At 27.6% G+C, this 23,758-nt stretch overlaps 1 protein-coding gene across 2 annotated transcripts; it reads left to right on the top strand.

Annotated features, from left to right (window-relative positions):
- Window positions 1-168: 168 nt before the first annotated feature.
- Window positions 169-23,606, top strand: LOC111636086 (LIM and senescent cell antigen-like-containing domain protein 1). 2 transcript variants are annotated; one of them, XM_023381256.1, is made up of 10 exons: window positions 169-288; window positions 15,128-15,259; window positions 15,364-15,409; window positions 16,469-16,656; window positions 18,585-18,656; window positions 18,853-18,930; window positions 19,036-19,186; window positions 22,310-22,451; window positions 22,577-22,652; window positions 22,742-23,606. In XM_023381256.1, the coding sequence occupies exons 2-10, from the start codon at window positions 15,156-15,158 to the stop codon at window positions 22,863-22,865; spliced, it is 981 nt and encodes a 326-aa protein (XP_023237024.1). In that variant the 5' UTR covers window positions 169-288; window positions 15,128-15,155; the 3' UTR covers window positions 22,866-23,606. The 2 variants fall into 2 exon arrangements, with proteins under 2 accessions (XP_023237024.1, XP_023237023.1); XM_023381255.1 differs by lacking the exon at window positions 169-288 and adding an exon at window positions 11,552-11,903.
- The last annotated feature ends 152 nt before the right edge of the window (window positions 23,607-23,758 follow it).

The following is a 23,758-nucleotide window of genomic DNA, read 5'->3' as shown; positions in this document are numbered from 1 at the left end:
GCAGTTAAAACTTGAGAACTAGGTTAATGGAAAATATTCCGATAAAGTAAATTTAAAGAAAAAAAATTAAATTATGCGAATTTATTTTAATAAAATTAAAGAGAGTTAATAATACAATTTTTAATATCGGTGAAACGTTATATAAAAATTACGCCGAGTTATAATTCCTTATATGTCGGTAGAAGTTTAGGCGTGTGCGGTGAGGTAGGAGACGAGATAGGAACATCTGTTCGAGTTTGCTTAATTTCGCGAGATTAGCTATCTAAAACTCGATAATTATCGTCTAAGGTGAGTCGATATTATCGCCTATTAAATGTTTATCCACGTGTTCTTTTGTTATTTCCATTCTTTTCTTGTTTTTATATATTCCTTACTCGCATCTCTCATCATATCTATTAATAATTATATGTTTATATATTAATTATATAAAGTTTAAATTATTTTTCCCTCCTATATATGTATATAATTTGCGCTAATTTCTAGCATGTGTTTTATTTAAAAGAAATTCTACTAACATAAGCCGTTATAAGGAGTGTTCTGGGAAAAGTACGCATTCTTAAGCAATAAAATTACAAAATTTTAATGTTATAGAGATATATAGGGCGTTATTACTTTAAAATTCGTCAATTTTAAACTAATATTGACTGTTTTATTCGTTATAACTCAATGTTTAATTACTTTATATTGAAAAAAAAGTTTTTAAATGTCTTACTAAAGTGCTTTTGTATATTTAAAACATTTCTATATTTAATTATTCTAATTTAATATAAAAAAGTGTAGGAGTATATACAATCTTTTATGGTAATTTACTTATTTTTCTTGATTAATTCAAGTTAAAACACGGATAATTTATTTTATATATTTATATACACGTATAAAATATATTTTATGAATTTTATTACATTTTTTTTAAATAATAAATGATTATAAATTGTTTTTCTGAAATATTCTAATGTTAAACAAATGAGAATAATTTTACAAGTGTGAAGTATTTTATAAACAAAAAAACTAACAAAAGTAGTTGTTTTTTTATATTTTTAATCTTAAAGTAATATAGGCCTATACTCTATTTTTTTCTGGCTTGTTTTTTATCTGGAAAACAAGAAATGCAACTGATTAGCATTAACAATATAACAGTTGTTTATGTCTTACTTCATGCCTTTTCGAAATCTTTTCAAGCAAATTATATTATTATTTATAATATTTTGACGAAAGTAAGCATATTTATGTTTAATATTAATAATAATAATAATATAATTTCATCTTAATTTTCCTGTTAGTCATTTGTTAACTTCTTATAAAAATGATTGTTATTTAGGCGTGGGTCTAAACGTCATCGTTATCTGAATGAGTGGGTTTTATTGCCTTCAATGGAATATTCATTAATAAATTATAAGATTTTAAATGTTTTATTTAATTTTTTAAATAACGTGTCTGTATTATATATTGTTATTATACTGTATTATTATAATACATATAGGCTATGTGTGGTTCTAATGTAGCAGCAAAGTAACCAGTAAATGCCTAAATTAAAACAGTTTTAATTAAAATAGTAATTTAGTACAAGTCCAGGAAAAAGTAATAAATAATGTATAATGTGTATGTCCAGATATTTAATTATGAACACAAACAAATTGATTAGATTGTTCTCTCTTGAAATCGTACTGCCAGTAGCAACATCATTTTTTTAAATTTTGAAATATACAAATGGGGGTTTAAAACGTTTGAAAATCACTTATTGAATTCATAATTTTTATTATAATCTTAATCTTATTATAATTAAAAATTTGAAATGAAAATCGTTAAAACAATTTTCCATTTCTCTAATGCGACCGTAATAAATATTTAGCCTATAAATAATTGCACAATGCAGTTACATTAGAATAATCATTTCTCAATAAAAAGAAAAAAAATCGTAACATAATGGATACTCTCGAAAATATATCAAGAAAAGTGGATTAAACTTTGTCAGTGGTTGAAATGTTTGTCTTGATAGATTTAATCATTTAAGTAGATTTAGTGGGCAAAAGAAACTGTTCCTCCATCCGTATTAAATCGGCTAAACCTGTCACGAGCAATCTGTGGGCCCCGAGCAGCGTGTGGCCCGCCAAATCCTAATATGCAACTCCTAGAGGTTTGGCAATGTAATTTTACTTTCTCGTTTTCTATCTCGTGCCATCCGATTTTAATTATCGATCCTAATTAAGGTGATGCTCGTCACGAAGAAGAACATTGAAACTTAAGTCACATTGGATTCCACTTCTGATTAATTTTTGATATATACAATTGATCTATAATAATAATTTTTTGAAATATTACTCCGAAGTTTCTAACGCATGGTTTTAAAGTTGAAATTCTTTAGCTTGTATAGCATTCTTTAGTATATATTGATATACATGCTTATGTATGTGCCGTTAATAAAATTTATATACAAAATTTTAAGATATAATAATGTTTTATAAATGTTTAATTGAAATACGTTTGATCGATTTTATTGACAGAACAATAGCGTTTAATATAAATTAAAATACGTAGGCTTAAATATTCAGTTGTAGTTATTGTATTGCAGTAGATGTTCGATAATCCAGAGTTATTCGATAATAATCCGGCATACTAAATTTCCCGCATATGTAATTTTTATGAATCGTATGTATAGGCTACAGTACAGTACGTTCTGTAAAATAAATATATGTACGTACACGAATCATTGTGAATGTTGTTTTTGTTCATTAACACTTTTGAAGGGTTTTCAATCAATCTTAACACAATAGGTCTCTATCATACACTGTATCATTTTCAAACTGATTTAAGTTTGAAAATGATACAGTGTATGAGTGTTAAAGAACATGCTTAAACAAATTGAAGCGTACAGAAACTTTGCATTGGTACAAAATGTACAGAATGTTTGCAACGTTCGGATCGTATGTAGCCTATTAAATTTTGGAGAAAAATGCAGTAATTCGGCATTTTTCATAATCCGACATCACTCTGGTCCCTTGGATATCGGTTTAAATAACTTCCACACTTACACTACATTATGATTAAGTGAATTCGTTAAGTAAATAGCACAAAAATATTTTCAGATATTATCTTTATATAAATATTTAAAGTTTTTTTTTATAATAATAATAATTATTTACTTCCATTTTATCACCTGATAATATTTGATGATAGTGCTATTTAAACTATAAATCTCATCTATTCATTTAATTTTTTTTCAGTTTCGAAGTACAATATTTCAAAAGAATGAATTTAATATTTTTTATTTCAACATTATAGGTATTATTAAATGTACAGTAAGAAAAGACACAAAACAGTTATTCGTCAGTTTCAGTTTTATCCTACAATAACATCCTTACGAATCAAAATATAAGTAATATTATTCTTAATTCATGCAATTACTACCAAATTCGTTAATAAAAATGAATAGATAAGTAAATAATATAAATTTAAATAGTCGACTGTAATAAAATAACTCGTATAATCGAATAATTTAGTGTTTTACGTAAATATAAAATTAATAATTATTAAGACAAATATTATAAAATAACGTAAAGAATGTTTAACGCTGTGACATGTTACGGTCGTTCTCTTGTAGGTCTAATTGAATTAATATGATCTATTGCCAAACAAAATAGTCATTTATGTGTATTAATGAGTGACTATTGGTACACACGACTACTCATTTATGTATAGAAATTAAGTAGTCGTATGTCCCAATAGTCACTTTTATTACGAAAGTTTATTGCTTTTTTTAATCAAAAATTCACATTGAAAAAGTTCAATACACCAAGTGATTCGTCCGGATTCGATCCCAAGTCAACTGGTCTTCTATCTAACACCTTTCAGGGGAAAATCTTTGAATTAAAATGACAAAACTTCCGGTATCGGAAGTAAAAAACTTTTCCCTGAAAGGAGTTAAAGAGATGACTTGCACGACTCCGATGCTAACAGAAAAGTATAATATACAGGGCAAGTCACTACTAATTTGAGATGGAGAGCATATATTTTAAATAAATTAAAAAGATGATTAAAAAATTCATCTCGACATATTGCTCGTTTATTTTATTGAATTTCAATTAGAAAATTGTTTAAGAGCAAATATTATTTAAGTGTATTCTGTAATACGCTGCAAGTTGCAGACTATATATATTTTATTTCACTCTATAAATTAGTATCATTAAAAAGGCAAGACCTGCTGTTACAGCTGTTATCAGTGAGTGGTTTTCTACATTATTTTACTTAGAATTATTTTTATATTTCAATCTAAGAAAATTTGTAATGTTGTTATTTGCTATAAAATCTAATATAAAATTTCATTTATTTAAATAGATTTAATATATGATTTTTCGTTTTTTTGTTGGTATGTTACAGTCGAAACACAAAACTGTTTTCCTTTGTTTAAGTAGACTAATTATAATGGCTCCATTCTTATTCCGAGAAAGACTGTAATTATATAATTATTATCGCTTTTAATCAGTTTACATCATCATTGATGATGAAATAAAATGCTTCCACTACGTCTGTGACGCAGTTCAACACACTAAACAGCTTTCAGTTACTATACAATAGTATGATTCGTGTCTGTTGAACTCATCATTAAGTGAGAAACGTTTTTGTTAAAATCAGTTCATCGTCATTTTAAGTTCTCCCTTTTCTTGAATATACGAGTCTTTTATTTCCTCGGAAGTTAATCACTTTTCACGACGTTTCTATTTACTCGAATTTATCGATGGGTACCCGAACTTCTTCGGCTTCTTCCTTTGGTGAAGTAAATAATAGGTGACGAATGAAAAGAAAGAAATTGGGTAAACTAACGAGGAAACTGTCACACAAATAAAGGTTTCTTTCCTAATGGAAGTTTTCGATGGAGATTCTGTTAGTGCGGATGACGGAAATTTCGACGTTGACCGACGTTTCCTTATTGAAAGTGCCTACATTTTTTCGCTTGATAATTCTGACCGATTGGATTTGGATTGCTGGGATTAGTTTTTATAAGAATTACTTTCTTGTAATTAACCAATGAAAGAAGAATTTTTTGTTTGATAACATAAACATTTTTTTACTCGTTTGTTCCTTGTTAGACAAGAAAAGAGATGGAACAACGACCTTACTGCGTAGATGCTCTTGACAACAGAATGTACAGTACTGATTAGAAAGGAGGTCAGACCTAAAATTAAAGCTTTTATAATTTTGAGTTTTATTATATTCATTTTAACTTATATAAATTAATATAAGTTAAAATTCAAAGGATTCGCTGAAAATGGCGGTACAGAAGAAACCACGGTGTGTGTGATTTGTCAGGAGACATTTCAAGAAGACTGGATACAGTAAGGTTGGACACGTATCAAATGTACAGATCGAGAAAATATTTTGTATTTTATTTGTAACGATTATAAGCAGTGAAGTTCATTATAAAATTTCGAAGATTTGTTCGTATGTTTTCCTAGTTTTTTTGAATAAATATTATTATTGGTTATAGTATAATAGTGTACTATTATCAAAGAATTTTATACTTGAATAAAAATCACAAAAACAATTTATATGAGTATTAAGATCTTAATATCCTTTAGAACAGTAACTGGTCGGTACTACACGACTCTCCCCTACAACTTTCGTGGCTGTTGTGATAAATTAAGCAAAGAAAATGGTTCCAGATCCATTTGAAATTGAAGAAAGTTCATATATATTGATGATTCTCCGTAATCTTTTTCGTTCTCTAAATATTTTAAAACTACAGCATCTCTCTCTTGATTATTATTAATTTCATTATAAATTTCGACACGTAAGTTTAAATATTTCATTACTATACGCACCTGTGTTTTTTTTTTATTGTAGGTATTGTTGATATTGAAAACACGATGATGATGGCAAATGATCCGGATGTTTGATATTCTTTATTTGTCGATAATTTAGTTTAATTTAGTTGTATTATCTGTAGTTATTCCTTTTAAAAGTAATAATACAATAAAGCCTGTTGTAAACCGCAGGTTTTACTGTAATTTATTTTTAGATATTCGTTTACAAATAAATAATATTTTCGCTTTAAAAGCATGGCTTAGTATTGTATAAATAATAATGAAATGTTTATATTTATATAGACAGCATGAGTTTGTTAAATACGCGAGGGTTAAACAAGTATAATTCGAGTAGCCAATAAATTAATTTTAAATAAAGTATAGAATAATAAAGCGTGCAATCATTAATATTAATTTTTTAATATTATAAGCTACAAAATTAATCGTTAAATTAAACTTTTCACGCAACAAGACTACACATTTAAGTCAAGCCTTTGTCTTAAAATTAATTACGATATATTAATTTAAAATACACAATTTTATTGCCTAAAAAGTTAGGATATAAGTCGATTAAGTTTTCAAATTTTACCATAATTTTCGGATTAGATAATTGTCTTTTTAATGTCGAATGGAAAACGCTCGACTTCGCATTCCATTTAACACGTTTCTCTACTTCCTCTGTTCTCCTCTTCCATTTATTTTAGTTCGCGTATCTTCTGAATAGTAATATTATAATAATGTTTGACCAAAAACTGAGCATCTCATTTTTATTACTGGCTTTTATAGCAGCTGTTTCTTGTAAATTTTATTCTACATACTTTATGAACAATAAAACTGTAATTTTATAATTCATAAAATACATTGGATAAAATTCAGGTGCATAACTTTATGAACAGTCTGTTCTATGAATTTAATAGGAAAAAAATATTGTATTGCAGTAGATNTCGGTCTCTATGATAAATTGTTAATTTGTTTTTATATATTTCTAATATATTTATAATAATTTATATTTTGAAAAACTGGAAAATGTTTTCATATTTTGAAGTAGACGAACTGTTTTAAAAACGATTATATTATTATTATTTATATAACAAGTGAAGATAATATTATTTTTATCTTTCTAATCTGTTCTCATTTTGTTCTACATTTTGCTCACGTCAATATATTTTCAATCAACTAAATGCTGTTCTACGTAGGCCTTTTGTTGCTATTCAAAAAATTTCTTCATAATACTACAATTCGTTTTACGTCATTAACTGAACTTATTTAATATTATGTAATAAGAGAAATTTAAATTTCTCTAAATGATTTTATTTTCGGAAATTCAATAACAAAAAAAAGTGATATTTTTATTACAATATAATATCAAATTTAATAGTTAGGTTGACGCAAAAGTTTCCTACAATTAAATCGGACATATAATTTTTCAGATGAATTTATTTTGTTTACGTTAAAGTTCTGGTCATTCGCCATTTTATCGTAAAACTTATTGTATTGCCAATCGTAGTTTTGCTTTATAATTAGCATTGTTTTCGTGGCTTCAATATTTAATTTCGACTTTTATTTTGCTACTGGAATTTACGAGTGAAAATATTCCTTCAACAGAAAATACAGATCCTGATGTACAAAGGACTAATTTTATCAAATTATTAAAAATCTTGAAATTCGAGATCCTTTTTTCGGTTTTCTAAATGACTAACGAGCAATTATTTATTGTAACACGATCACAATGCAGGGCTGAAATTCTTAATTTAATTTAAAATATATGCTCTTCACCTCAAATTACTAATGACTTGCCCCTGTACATCATACTTTTCCTTTAATGGAGTCGGTCATCTATCATTCTATCTAACATCTTTCGGGAGGGGGAACTTTTTGAATCGAAATAACGTGACTTTTGGTTTGCATCGGAAATTCGTATATAGGTAATTGGGGTCACCTGCCTCCTAAGGTTTTCTTATCTGGTCTTGTATTTCATCTATCTAACTCCGTTCTTGAGATTAAGCTGGGTTTTTATTGAATCACAGTTAATAGATTATAAGTATTTTTTTCTGATAATATTTGATAATTCTATCGAAACATGAAATTCTTAGGTTTATTTTCGTGTATTGTTTGCCATGAGATGATGATATATAGATAGATTGAGAGTACTGAAACTTTGTACTGATAGTTATCTAAATAAAATAATTACATAATTTCAAGAAATAACAACTTGGAATTAATACAGGGGAACCGAGACTAGTTGTTACGACGAGTTTTTAATAGTGTTTGCTAGGTGCAACACCTCATCATTCACAAAACACGTGGCCTGTTGAATAAGTGCATCCCACGTGTATTTTAGGTTTGTTGTGGCAAGTGAGCTGAAATCGCGACGGTTCTTGTCATTTATATTCTAAAATAAATTTCTGTGTGTTATGTTTCGCGTGTGATTTTTGGCTCGAAAAGCTGAATGTATGTTGCCGTATATTGTACATATTTATGTTACTGTTTAGTTTTAATTTCATGCTTTTATTGATTAGTTTTGTTTGCTTAGTTCACGGACAGGACAAAACTAAAAGTAAAGGCGACACTCGGAGATAGTTATAACAACGCGGACGGGACACTTTGTTACACTGTTACAACTTACTTCACACTTTGGCATGTCATTGTTTTCGGTTTTATCTTTAAAAATGGTACGACATAAAAGAAAAACTCATAAAGGATCGATAGATAAAGACCCAAACGAGAAAGAAGAAAGAGGTGTTAAGGAAAGAAAATGATTTCATTGACTGCAGATATTCATAAAATCATTTTCTTGATAAATAAGTAAAGTTCTAAAAGCTGAAATGATCAATAACAAATGAGCTAAACATAAATTCAGACAGAAAAGTAAAAATTGGCTTTGTATAGTATGTTTTAAACTGTATTCGAGATGTAAATAAGACTTAGATTCAGTAGCTAGTCTGTAAGAACGGGGCCCACCAGTTCTGTAGACGGGACGATCCATTTTATGTTTGCCTGCACTGTTCGTCGGATATATCTTTTCATTCTGATATACAGATAACTAAATTTCACTAATTGTATTCATTACATTACAATAATTTCATTTGTTAATTGTTTATTTTTTTATTTTGTTGTCTGCAAATAATTCTTATATTTGTAGGAAAATCTTTGCTAACTAAATAGAACTTTTAGTTGTTACGTAATGTTTTCTCCCCCTTAAAATTTTGCTTTTATGTCTAAATTTCTATATAAACAAATTAGTGTAACAACGTCTCCCACTGTGGAGCAAGTTGAAAGAGTTTTAAGTCTTTTAAGTTCATAATACAAGTCGACCCCCTCCCTATAACACTGTTGATAATTCCGTTTTATATGAATTCCATGTTGTACGAGTCACTTAGATTTTACAAATACGTGTGCCTGGCTGTGAACGGCTCACGTATTTATAAAATCTAAGTGACTCGTACAACATAGAATTCATATAAAACGGAATTATCAACAGTGTTATTGGGGGTCGACTGTATACGGATATTTAACCGGAAAACAAAATATATAGCCTAGTCAAGTCGAAATTGTAACGATTAACCCGGTCTCACTTACGATAACAGGTTGTAAAAATGTCCACATTTTCATCGCTAATTAATAAACAGAATTTAATTTAATCTAAGTAGTTTAAGTAATAAATTTTTCAGAGCTTTTATAATAAATAAATTATTCGATCTGATGGTTATGAAACTAATGTTATTAAAATGTTAATTGTATTATATACGTATATCCCTACTGCGGCTCGGGAATTAAATGTCATCATCAATTGAATTTAAAACCTTTTTTCTAACGAGGGACCAACCTAAAAATCTAAAAATGTAATCAGAAATCGAACTAGAGTCCTTCTAATGACAGATTGATATCATTTACTACTGCGCGATCATCGTGTTCGCGATATTATGCAAATTACGAGAGAAAAAAAAAATCCTGGTGGGACGATGCATTTTTCTTACTAGGAAAGGTCCTAATTGTGAAATTTCATTGTGAAAAATAAACATTTCTCGAATTATATTATCCTTATATTCCCAGCTGCTATTGCTCAAGAGTCGCCATCTGGTGATATTTTGTAGAAACGAGCGTTGTTTTCAATTCTCTAATTAAAATATATATATGTGTATACTGTATGACAACGCTCGAGAGAATTCGAAACCCCTGTTAAAGTTTTCTAAATAGATTGTCAAATATCAACTTTTACTAAATTTAATGGTTATTATATGTCGATGATTTTAACAATTCTTTTAATGCGAAATCTGGAAATTTTTCAGGGAGTGGCCCGTCCCTCGTCACCTGGCCGCCCCATCGTGGATCTGCCCGAATCCATAATGAATATGATTAAAAAGACTCTCTTGGTGGCCAAAGGGCGAAAAGAGTAAAAAAAAAAATTAGTTTAGTTTACAGATTATCGGTTATGGCTGTCCTAAACCATATTAGAAAGTGTCCTGAAGATTTTAAAGTATTTTATGCAGAGGAAGTAGATAATATAGGCTTCTTAGAATGATAAGCTTTTTTCTTTTTAATAAAAAAATATTTCTTGTTCAAAAATATAATACGTGGAAGTTTAGTTTTTCTCCATTTCTTTGACATTGTTACACGTGTAAGAAAAAGTGAGAAATAACTATATTTTTAAACAACAATCTAAAGTTAATTTTCTTTGATAAAATGTCAACAAATTATATCTGATGTCCCTCTACCACTTCAACACTTCATTCGTTCTAATAGTTGGATAATTAAGTCTTGATGACCGAGCAGCTATCGTGTCAGTCTATTGCGCTGGGGGGGAAATCCGGAATCGAATCCAGCCGGGTCGAAAAATCCCGGGAATTTTTCGGGGATGGTGAATGATCTGTCCCGGATATGCCGGGTCCCGTTCTTCATCACCACCGTTCTGCCCCGTTGTAGGCCTGACCGAGTCCATAATTGGCGTGGAAAACATTCCTCTAACTTGTAAGTGCTCACAGAGGAAAAGAAAAGGAGTTTTTGAAAAATGCTTTCAAGAAACAGAGGAGAATGTAGTTTTATGGAAAAAGTACCTAACGAAGTAAAAGTTTAGGAGTAGCAGTTTTCAGATTTTTGTTTTTAACTACAGTGTAAATGAATTCGATAATTTTTTCTATTATTTATTTATTTATTTGAATTTCGCTCAAAAATTTTATAATTTACACCATTTTGTGTGCTTCATCTTTTCCAATAATGACACAGAAATGATGATAATTTCAAAAGTTCAAAAATCGTATTTTTGTACGTAACTTCGAAATTTATGAAATATTTGATCCATTATTGGACAGTAATTAATCATTCACTGATACTTATTTTTTGCCCATTATCTATAGAGAGCCGATTCGCCTCGTTTATTCCGCTATGGCCTTTATTATTAAATATGCTGGAAAAATGAATAATTTTTATTTTAATACGTTAAAACCTACAAAAGCCAGGACACGACGGGACTTTTGTTTTTCGTACCTTGCAGGTTTTCCGCCATTGACAGACTTTCCGGATTTTACTGTATTGCAATATCTATAATGAAATATCAATCAAAAATTAAAGTTCGTGTAAGCCCCATAAGAATAAATCTTTTTTTTTTAAAGCATATTTCTAAACATTTTAAATGTATTTCAATTGTACATTACAATAATAACTTTTAAATCCGAGCAAAACAAACTAAAATCGATTATATTAAAAATTTGTAGTTTATAATTTCGAAAAATGCGCTTTATTTACTTACTTTTGCAATACGGTATATGTAGAGTACATTTGTAATTTTATCGAGATTTCTTTTTTTAAAGAGGTATTGGGTTTCGCTTTAATTAGGCAATTTCCTGTAAGTGTGATATAATTAAATAAGTACAGAGATTATAGAGTGACGAAGGATTAATACCGAGATATCTTAATTGAAAGAGTGACGTTTCGTCGCAAAATTCTGAAAGACGTTCGTCGCCAATTTCTATTTTTGTTCCGAAAAAAGTGTGTCGGTATGGAAGGACGAAAGCGTGCACCACATTTAAAATTGTTACCTGTGCAGAACTCTCCACTGTATCAACGAAGAAAGGAATTTCACGAAAACACCGAGAACGCACAATGCAGGTAAACACTATAACAAAGTATCTTCTTTTTGTTGGAAAGGTTATATAAGTATATGTTAATTTGATGAACGTGTTATAATTGTAGCGTTAATGTTTCTGTCTAATGAAATTGCCTTTTATAGCTACGGCAGTACAGAGTATAAAAACCTCAGTAAATTTTCATTTTAGCTAGTAAAAGGTGGAATTTTTATAAATCTGTAAACAAAAAAATTGATAAAAGTGTGTTTTTTTACAAGCAGCAATGACGAATTGATTATTAATTCACTTATTTGTGCATGTCTAAGACTTGGTAGAAAAATATATTATTAAATGCAAAATAATATAAAATTATTTATGTAATTGATTAATTTTTGTTTTTGTGTTTCCTGTTACCTGTTCATTTCATGTGTTGTTTAAATAAAAATAACAATTACTTATTGTACTACTAAAGGATACCTCAATGAATTTCAGTGAATAAATCAATGAAGATATTAAATATATTTTATGTAAATTATAGTTTTAAGTCTCTTCTTGTATAATGTGATTGAATTAAAGTTAGGATTATGATTAACTTTTGTTACATTTTGCATATGTAAGTCTATTTATATAACTATCCTTATGAGTAGTAATTATTTAAAGACTGGTGATGATCTATGTTAGATTTACCAGTCTTGATTATATCACTAATAATAGTATTTGTTTGGTTTCCTGGTTTCGGAACATTATTCCGAATCGTCGGAATTGTTAAGCAAATCTTTATTGACTTGTGTATGCGTGACAAATCACCTGTTTATCAATAGAATGAAAATAATTTTAGAAGTATTTTTAAAAACTATAATTCTCGGCTTTAGAATGTTAATTCTTATATTTTTATAATATCATATATTTTTGTACATTTAGATATATCTTGGAAATAGTTTATTGTTTGTGGACTAATAGAATATTTTTTTTAAAAATAAAACAACATGTCTGCCTCTTAAGGTATACGATTTATTGATACAAAAATATTGGGGGATATGTTTGTCTCTTATGGATTGATGCCCATGAATATATCCTAAATATCTCTTAAAGTGAGGGCATTTATATTAATTAATTTAAAAGATAACAGCATATAGTCAAAACTTGATTTTAAAAATCTGTAAGATGTATTATTTTTTAAATGCCAATAGATTATGACAGTAACTTATTAAAAATAGGCTATTTAATAGTTTTAATAAATAAATTTTATAATATTGTAAATAAAATTGTTGATACTTCATATTGTTTTGTGAAATTTTGATTTAGATCAACTTTGGTACAATAAGATAAAAGATATTTAGTACATTTTAGTACATAAGATGTTTAGTGTACTTTTTTTAATCCATGAACAAGATATATGAAGTGAATGTGATCAATATTAACAGAAATTAAGAAATATATTCATATAATTAATATGAGATGTAATATATGTTTCTAATCTTGTATCATATACAGGATGTCTCATAAGTCTGAAACCCTAAGAGTTACATTTATTTTTTACAGATAAACCATAGTGCTGATTAAGGAGGAACAAATTCAAGTTATTTGGATGGTGGAGACTCATAGTCAGCAAGAAGTTGCTGAAGAGTTTAACAGGCTGCATCTAGACTGCTGTGTGTGAGAAGACTGGATACTGGATACTGCCTGTTAAACTCTTTGACAAGTTGTTGCTGATTACAAATCCATACCATCAAAATAACTTGAATTTATGTTTCTTCTTACTTGTTACAGGAGGAAAAAACATAACTCATATGGTTCCAGACTTGTATAATATCTTAGAGAAATTATAAGGAATGTAATCTAATGTATTAGTAGTAAATGATAGAATAGATTATATTTAGTTGTCATTTACTACTAGATAGAGAAATTGTAAGGAATGTAGTCTTTGGTAGTAGATGGATGAATTAAATTTCAATAATACTTTTTATAACACCAGTTGAAAATTTAATATCAGCAGACTGAAATTTTCAAAAATTCAGGTTGTAATTGAAACATTAGTCTGTGTTAAATTTTTAACTGATGTTAAAAAAAGGTTTTGTATTGTAAAAAGGTTTATGAAATTTCTTAGTTATGTGGATTGCTGGAATGGTTGAGTATTTTTTATGTTCTGTTGATTAATAGGTAAAAAAAGAAAATGTGCAAATAAGATGTGCTTTTTATGTTATCAGAAAATTAACAAGATTTGCATGTTGTTGAGATGAAAGATGGCCTTACATCCAGAATTTAAGTGTTTACTCATGAATTTCATTCATGTTGTCAAAAATTGACAGCAGGATCTCAATATATTGCAATTAAAATGGATAGGCTTACTTCGTATTCTGCCACTGTAATCTTTCATCATAATATGAGATATAATCTATCAGTAATTCCAATTTTTTAAAATGTTTAATGATTCATAAGAAAAAAATAAAATTCAGGCTATAGGTCTACATACATACACAGACTATAATCTGCTTATATTGTTTGAGATTATACTTGTATATCATAAAAATAGATTATAATCTAGATAATTGATCATCAAATATTAATAATTATACTTATGGTGATTGCCTGTATTAGACTTAATTATTAGACTAAATATATTAATAAGCTGTCAGTTTGGATTATAGGAAGACATGCTGTCAGCTATTAAAACTTTTATTGTGTAATAAATTTGAAATAATTTAATTAAATAATTGCTATGATTAGTCAAAAATTACCAGAAATAACTTGGAATCTAGTTGACATAACTGTCATTGTGTTAATAATAAATTTTATGAGAATTTCAAATTCAAATCTACAGATATCTTTATTTCATTATTCAATAACAATTATAAAAAATGCATTCAATCATATTTTTTTGAATCAACGTATTCTTGTTGAATATTATAATAAGCTATAATAAGTGATGATAGCATTCAAGATAGTTTACTAAATTTGGTAACAGCCAAATGATGATATCATGTCTAAATCAGCATCAAAAATCAGCTTTTTTCTTAGAATCGTAATATATATGAGAAAAAATAGCTTTTTTTCTTTATGCATTTAAGATGATTACATTCAAATATTTAATTTAAGTTTAATTATTATTAAAAAGTAACAGTTTTAATAAAATAAATAAACTTTTTTTCCAATGTTGTAATTAGGCTAGGCATATTGATTTTTTTTTTTTCAAGAATATAAGAAATTTTCAGCATTAACTAATGTATATAGTTTAAGAGTTTTAAAAGATATATTTTTAATTTTTAGAGAATCGGAAAAAGCACAAAATATTATCATGTCTCTTGGAGCTATGTTCTGTTCGCGTTGTGGGGATGGTTTCGAACCTCATGAGAAAATTGTAAATTCTCACGGAGAAGTATGGCATCAGCAGTGTTTTGTGTAAGAAAATCTTATAATTTATATCTTATATAAGAATTTTATTTGCATTTTTTTTTTATTGAATTTTATTGTAATTAAATTTATTTTTACATTTTTGCTATTAGTTGTTGTCAATGCTTCAGACCATTTCCTGAAGGAATATTTTATGAGGTAAATATATATATTCTAATTAGCATTTCTAATTTCATATTTACTTAAGTACACTTCCTTATTTTCTCTCTGGATTATTGCTTTTAAAAATCAGAAGAAACAATAATGTATACTTGTTGTTACAATAATGTAACAACAAGTATGCTACATAGTCTAAATGCATTTATTTTAAGAAGATACAGTAGAGCGTTGATTATCCGAATCAATTGGGGACTGGGGTTGTTCGGAAAATCAATTTTTTGGATAACCGATTATGTTTGAAAAACTACATTAATAGAGTATATTAGTATATCCCATTAATAGTATATTAGTATATCCCATGTTTAAATTTTTCTCTGTTGCATGTCGCATCATGTTGAATTTTCATCGATGTTAGCCTAATGAAAATTTTTTATAATAATAATTATGGCTATTGTATCGTTAAAAATTATTTCTTTATTTTATACAAGCAAAATAAATATATTGAAAAATATAAAAACCAATAAAGTTATACTTTAGAAGTTAATCTAGTATCAAAAACGTTCAATTCAGCATGACACAGTCCGACTGGAACGCTTTCGGTTGATCGACGTTTGGATAATCGATGCTCTACTGTAATTTCATGGTTTAATAAGCTTTTCCTGCTGGATTTTAAAGTTATTGAATATATATTTTTATTTAAGATAAATGGAATAAGATTTTGTTTATTTAAAATATATTATTCTGAAAATGGAATTAAAATAACTCTAAAAAAGTAAGTCTTACAGCGACTTCTTGAAAATAAAGATAAATTTTCTAGATTTTTAAATTTTGTGTCAAAAAATATTTCTATATTTTTTTCAATACTTAAAGCAAATAATTTCATAAAAATGATGCAATTATATTAAAGAAAAATTGTATTTCTACAATCCAAAAAACAATTGTAATTAAAAGTTTTAATATCAGTAAATGTAATTCTACAATATTGTCAAAGATAACGAGATAAATCAATTTTAAGACAGTAGAATTTTGATATTTTTAACATTACTTTCCTGATTCATCTATAAGTATTTAGTTATTATTAAATTATCTCCAAAATAGTTTGAAGGGAGAAAATATTGCGAGAGTGACTTTCATGTCTTGTTTGCACCGTGCTGTGGAAAATGCGGAGAGTTTGTAATTGGACGTGTCATAAAGGCCATGAATAATAATTGGCATCCCAACTGTTTTCGTTGCAAATTGTGCCAAATTCCACTTGCAGATCAAGGATTTATTAAAAACAATGGCAGGTAAGCATTGTAACTATTTGAAATAAATATTGTATAAAAACAGTTGAATAACAAATAAAATATTTTTAATATTTAAAAACATGGACTGAAAATGTAAGTAGCATTTATTAAACATTTTTTACATAATTCAAAAAAAAAAAAAGATATATAAATTTTAGATATATAAAGAATTTACGATGATTAAGTGTATGATAGTTTGTTTCTAGTTTGAAGAACAAAGGTAACTATAATGAAAAATAAGTATAATTATAATGTCATTATAACTAGAAAAAATAAACAAAAATAAATAGGTCAAATGATGCACTGTTGTTTTATGTTGATTGATTAACATGTTGAGAAACAACAAAAAAAAAAATGTAAATGTGTTTAAATGAATGTGTGCAAATTAAATAAATAATAAATTAATTTATTTAACAGTTGTTGCAAAATTATATTACAGTAGAGCATCGATTATCCGACTCAATTGGGGACTCGGGTTGGTCAGATAACTGAAAAAGTTATCTGACCAACAGTAGAATTTTGATTTTTGATTTTGATTTTGAATTTTGAACCGAAAAGAATGAAAAAATACATTATTAGTATAGTATATGAGTATATCCCATGTAATTAGTATATTAGTATATCGCTCTTAACCTACTTCGCATTGAATTTTCATTGATGTTAAGCATAACAAAATTTTTTAAAATAATAATCGTCACTATTGTATCGTTAAAAATTATTTTAAAATTATTTTATTGCTCACAAAACAAACAACCACTCATAATTAGAAAATTAAGTCTCGTTTAAGTACTGGCCTCCCTTTCATGGTCGAGCCAGTGTTGCCAGCTAAAACACCAAAAATTTAACAAAAATAATATTAAAGTAGCCAAGACATACCCAAATATTGTAGTGCCACATCACTAGCGGACATTTGAAATTTGCCGACTAGAACGGTCGGTTAACCGATGTGACGGTTAATCAGGGGTTGGATAATCGATGCTCTACTGTATTTGAAAGTACAATATTATTTAACAAGTTATCTTGAAATTTGCTATTCTTAAAACTTTATTTTTACAATCTGTAATTTAGTTTCATTAAATTATCAAAATATCTTATTCAACAAAAATAGTGTGTAGTCTTTGTTTTCTTTTATAAATTATTTATTCTTTAATTTTATTTTCAACAGTATTTTTTAATAGTTTTACAAGGCATGTTCAAAAAGTTACAGGAATTGGTCAAAAAATCAAATCAATACAGAATTCTATAATTCTCTATTGATCTAATAATTGATAGTATAAAAATAAATAATATAATTGACGTATGCATATTAGTTTTAAACAATGTCATGATATTAACTGTAAAGAACAAGTCTATAATTATTTATCTAACCACCTAAAAAGGGGTTTTCGGACTAATAAACAAATTGTTGTCCTTCTAATCTGACTGTTGTTTACTGGAGTTCAAGAATTACTCAGAGTTTCTTGAATTCCAGTAAACAGTCAGATTAGAAGGACAACAATTTGTTTATTAGTCCAATAACCTCCTTTTAGGTGGTTAGATAAATAACTGTTTAAGCTGGCTAATATTGCTAAATTTATCTGATTAAGGAATCAAGTCTATGACTCTTTAATTGTATTAATTAATGACTTATTTATGTTGCTGTGTATATCATAGGTTGTAAGCCCTGAATTACAATGATTATTTGGAAAGATTTTATTAAAAGTGTTCTAATTTCTTTATTAAATTAGATTTCTGCTTTTACAATTAATAAATTATCACAAAGTAAATAACATATTTATTATGATAAATTATATTTGGCAATATCTTTCTTTTTATAATTATAGTTGATCTTTAGCAATTTAATTTATTGTTAAGTCTGTTATGTGTTAATAAAAATTAGCTAAAGTGAGGTTTATTAATTTCGTATTTGATTCATTTTCTCTTTTCAGAGCTTTGTGCCATGAATGTAATGCAAAAGAAAAAGCTGCTGATAGTGGAAAATACATTTGCTTTAAGTGCCAGTAAGCATTGTATTGTATTTATCTTTCTTATATTAAAGCAAGATCTTAGTTGCATAAACTCTAAATAATATCTTCTTTGCTAAATATTGGCATCCTTTGATGATAAATTTTAGTACTAAAAATCATAAAAATTAGTTTTAACAGTTAAATAATAACAAATAAATTATTGTAATTTGATTTTGTGTAATTTTTATAGTGCTGTTATAGATGAGGGCCCATTAAAATATAAAAGTGAAACATATCATCCATATCACTTTAATTGTACTGCTTGTGGGTAAGTAAATTTTTAATTTTAATTTGTAACTATAAAATGTTATTAAAATCAATTTTATTAATATATTACAATATTTTATTTTGATGATGATTTTCAATTGTTCAGAATTGAACTGACATCTGATGCCAGAGAAGTCAAAGGTGAATTATATTGCCTCAGATGTCATGATAAAATGGGAATTCCTATATGTGGTGCCTGTCGTCGTCCTATTGAAGAACGTGTAGTCACAGCACTAGGAAAACATTGGCATGTGGAAGTAAGAATCATTTGTATATAGATATAAGATATATTTTATGATTAAACTATTTTAAAAGTATGGCAATAATACATTTTTAAATTCTGTTATAATAATATTATAAGTTTTCATAATTATTTAATATATACAGTATTTTTATAATGCAATAGCTCAATATTAATGCCCAAATTTATAATTGTAATTTGTAAATTTTGGATTTGGGAGTTTAGTTTTTTGATGCTATACTGCATAAATTAAAAACAAAACCATATAAGCAAGTTAAAACTTAAATTTTCAAACCTTTTCAATATATACAAAACAAATCATATTGTCAAATCTTAATCAAGTTATAATATGGCTAATTATAAACATATTAATTGGTCTGGAAGCAAAGATCAGACAGGTCTGAGTAGCTTATAGCAAAATATCTGCACTGTAAACAGGAGTTGCAGGTTCAAGTCCTGATTCTGATCCATCTTTTTTTCCAGAAATATTCTACATTTCTATTCATTTCATTTATTTCTAATTATTAAATTAAATACACAATGACATCTTTTTTTCCAGAAATATTCTACATTTCTATTCATTTCATTTATTTCTAATTCATTTCTAATTTCTAATTCATTTATTTCTAATTATTAAATTAAATACACGATGACAGCTTAATCACCTACCGTTCCAGTCAAATTCCATATCTTTATAATTGATTACTCATATTATAATCTTATTAAAATTTGGCAGTATCATTTGAAGTGCTTATTTTCAAAATATCTCTTGTCAGTTTTCAATTTTTTTGGTAAATCTAGACTAATTAAATGGTGTTTTTTAACTTAGTCATTGTAACTTTTATATTACCTTTCCTCATTAAAAAGTTATAACATTGGTGAAAGGAATTTTCAAGATCAACAAAACCAGTCGCATTTGATTCTCCATACATGACTTCCTACATAACTACATATATTAATTTTATTGTTGTATAATAAATAATCTTCAGTACTTTTGGAATGAAAAGGGTGGAAGGGACTTTTGATTCACTTTGTATATATAAAATATATCTTTTGTCAGGAAATTTACAAATAGACCTGGAGCATGTTTAATGAACACACACTCCAGTTCTATTTGCAAATTTTCCTGACAAAAGAATTTTGTATATATGTTACCGCTAAAGCTCGAAACTCGTTAATCTGCAGATTAGCTAGGTAATTTGCAGATTAACTAGTGTGATCCGTTAAAGTTGTGAAAATTGTTCCATTTCTCAAATTACCTAGATAATGTGAAGAGTATCTAGGTAATCCGCACATTACCTACTAGGCACTCGGTAAAGTGAAAATAAGATCTCTTTGCCACAAATAAATGTACCACAAATAGGTGTGCTTGTCGCAGAAACCAATTGCTATGAAATTCAAAGTGTCACCAATCTTTAGACTGCACAATTGGATAATGTTACCTATGGTGGGTAAAATGGCTGCTTGTCTCTGATTCCAGCAAAGAGAAGAAAGGAAACAGTGGGGACACACGTTCTCTCCTAACCTAACCTATTCTAATAATTTGGTTGGTAATAATTATGGTAATTTATTAAAATAGGTTAGGTTAGGAGAGAACGTGTGTCCCCACTGTTTCCTTTCTTCTGTTTGCTGGAATCAGAGACGCGACGCCATTTTACTCACCATAGGTAACATTAACTGCACAATTACATCATGCGATCACCAGAAAAAGTATGATAACTTTATTATTTTTCGTCTTTGGTCCAAAAGTAAGGTATCGTTGAAGTTGTCTCGGTCCCCTCAGTTCAGATAGATACTCAAAGTCCCGAAATTCCATAGGTGGTTATCTATATAATAATTTCCCTAATTGTATTAATATTTTAAATCGTTTGATTTCTTGTATGTTTTTTAATTGGTTGATGATTGATTCTATCAACTAATTTGTTGATTGTTTGATTGTATTAACTTGATTCTTTAGATATCGAAAATTAAATAAAGAACATTATGTTAATTTAAGCGTACAGAAACGTTGCTGTTGTTCCAGCAAAGATCTTATTTTCACTTTACCGAGTGCCTAGTAGGTAATTTGCAGATTACCTAGATAATCTGCACATTACCTAGGTAATTTGAGAAATAGAACAATTTTAGCAACTTTAACGGATCATGCTAGTTAATCTGCAGATTAACGAGTTTCCGAGCTTTAGCGGTAACATATATACAATGTTTTGAAAATTAAGTTTTAACTTCTTATATATTTTATTCTGTAATTTATACATTCTTACACCAAAAAAGTGAAATCTTCACATTTTATATACCCATATATGGTTTAACCTTCTTCAAATATTTGTCATGTTTGAACATTAAACTGAAAAACTTACTTTTAATATTTAACCCAGTAGATGAAGTTATATTGCATGTTGTTTATTTGTTAAATTATACATATAAAGACAATCTGATACAGTGATTCCCAAACTTTTTCAAGCCACCGTCCCTTGTTTCCATAAACTTACACTCAATGTCCCCAACCTGTTTTATCTTGAGTGAAGAAGGGTTGGAAATATTCTTAAAGAACTTTTCTTTGAACTTCACACTTTGTGTCTTTACCATACATTGTTCACATTATCTGGAAACCATTAAATGTAATGTTTCTTCTTACCCATTTTAATGGAGAAAAGGGAGAGGTTACCAGTGCCTCCTTGCTATCCCCTTACTACTTTTTGCCCCCCTAGATTTACTCACCACCTGCAAGGGGGCAGTAACACCCACTTTGAGAACCACTGATCTGATATATTAAATTTTAATTTTTTAGTTTAATAAATTCATCACTACATATATTACAGTGACAAAAACTCACTCTAAATAACAATCTCCATTTAAAAATCAGAAGAAATGAATAATTAGACTAGATTTGAAATTTGTAGTCTGGTAAATGAGTATAATTCCTTAACCAATTTAATTGCCAGTCAGTAAATACTTAAATTCTGACCTTAATGATATGAATAATTGAGATATTATCAATTATTTAGATGAATTTCTAAGACTATTTAATAAAATATTTTTAAGAATTGAATGAAATTTGTAATTCTTAGAAATTAAGTTTATATAAGTTAAACATAGTCATCTGTAGAGAGATTAAAAGTTTTATAAACTATTCTTTTAGCATTTTGTTTGTGCCAAATGTGAGAAACCATTTTTGGGACATAGACATTATGAAAAGAAAGGTTTAGCATATTGTGAAGTTCATTATCACCAATTATTTGGAAACCTCTGCTTTGTTTGCAACAATGTGATTGCTGGCGACGGTAAGTTTATAATTGATTAAATTAATTATTTCAGAATAATGTTAAATCACTTATAATGTTTGTTTTAGAATATTATTAAAAATATGATGATGCTAATTAAAATTTTTTAAATCGATATTTTACAGTATTTACCGCTCTGAACAAAGCTTGGTGTGTCAATCATTTTGCTTGTGCCTTATGCGATCAGAAAATGAGTCAAAAGTAAGTCATTTATAATTATTAAATTGTATTAGGTCTTTTACATTATTCGCATTGTTAAATTAAAATTACATTCATTAAAATTTCTCCAGAACAAAATTCTTTGACTTTGATCTGAAGCCGGTTTGCAAAAAATGCTACGACAAGTTTCCGGGAGAATTAAAGAAACGTCTGAAGAAAGCATACGAGAGTTCTCCAAAGAAAACAATAACATAAACATATTGGTGAAATCTATACAAAATTTTATATGCAATTATCTAGATTAACTTTAAAGACAATTAATAATTACCTGGAGTATTTCACATATACAGATACTTCTATTTTAATATACTAATTACTATTTTTATTAAAATATTGTTTATTATTGAAATATAGTATATTATTAATTAAAAAGCAGAATAATTTTTTAAAAATGTTTTTAATAAATATTACAAGAGAGAATCTTGCAATAAGACTGTTGAACTTAATGTGTATAAAATTATATTGATAAATGAAGCTTTTAATCAAATATTATAAACATAAACAAATTTGTTACAATTGTAGTTATGTTAATTAATATTTATTTGTTTAAATATGTTTATTGTTTTGATTTTTGATTGTTCTAATAATTCATTTTATTAGTTCTTGTATCGAGTTCACTGCCACAATTTTATGTAAAAAGTTTTTGGATCAAATGGAGAATGTTATGTTCACATTTTATTTTCAATCTGAAATATAGTCATTTTTTTCCACAATATGTGCTAAAAATGCTTGGCTGAAATACTTTGTTTCATAATTTTTTGGTAAAGGTTATAAAAAAAACAACTGTTACAGACTGGAGTAGACTTATTCTTTATCCAATCACACAAAGGATTTGTCTTCTGGATATATTCGTCACTTGATCCAAAAATTATATTTAGCAGTAATTTTACTGCATTTTTATGTAAGCAGTCTAAATACAAGCCATTATATTTTTAATTCCAATGAAATCACTTATTCTGGATTTAATTAGATTCAATATTTTATAAAATACAATCTCTCTACACACCGGTAAATATAAATAAAATATTCCTGAAACCCTTTAACCAGAGTGCTTCTATTTTTAGAATCGCGAACATTTTCGTCGCCCC

The sequence above is a fragment of the Centruroides sculpturatus genome, unplaced genomic scaffold, assembly GCF_000671375.1.
Source record: "Centruroides sculpturatus isolate CEXI.00-Female unplaced genomic scaffold, Cexi_2.0 scaffold731, whole genome shotgun sequence".
Classification (NCBI taxonomy): domain Eukaryota; kingdom Metazoa; phylum Arthropoda; class Arachnida; order Scorpiones; family Buthidae; genus Centruroides; species Centruroides sculpturatus.
The sequence above is the reverse complement of the archived record's forward strand: the minus strand, read 5'-3'. Positions and strand labels throughout refer to the sequence as shown.

Coding starts and splice junctions, on each gene's coding strand:
- LOC111636086 (XM_023381255.1), top strand. CDS start 11,794: ATGGAAGGACGAAAGCGTGCACCACATTTAAAATTGTTACCTGTGCAG. Junction 15,410..16,468: donor CTGAAGGAATATTTTATGAG/GTAAATATATAT, acceptor TCTCCAAAATAG/TTTGAAGGGAGAAAATATTG. Junction 16,657..18,584: donor TTTATTAAAAACAATGGCAG/GTAAGCATTGTA, acceptor TTCTCTTTTCAG/AGCTTTGTGCCATGAATGTA.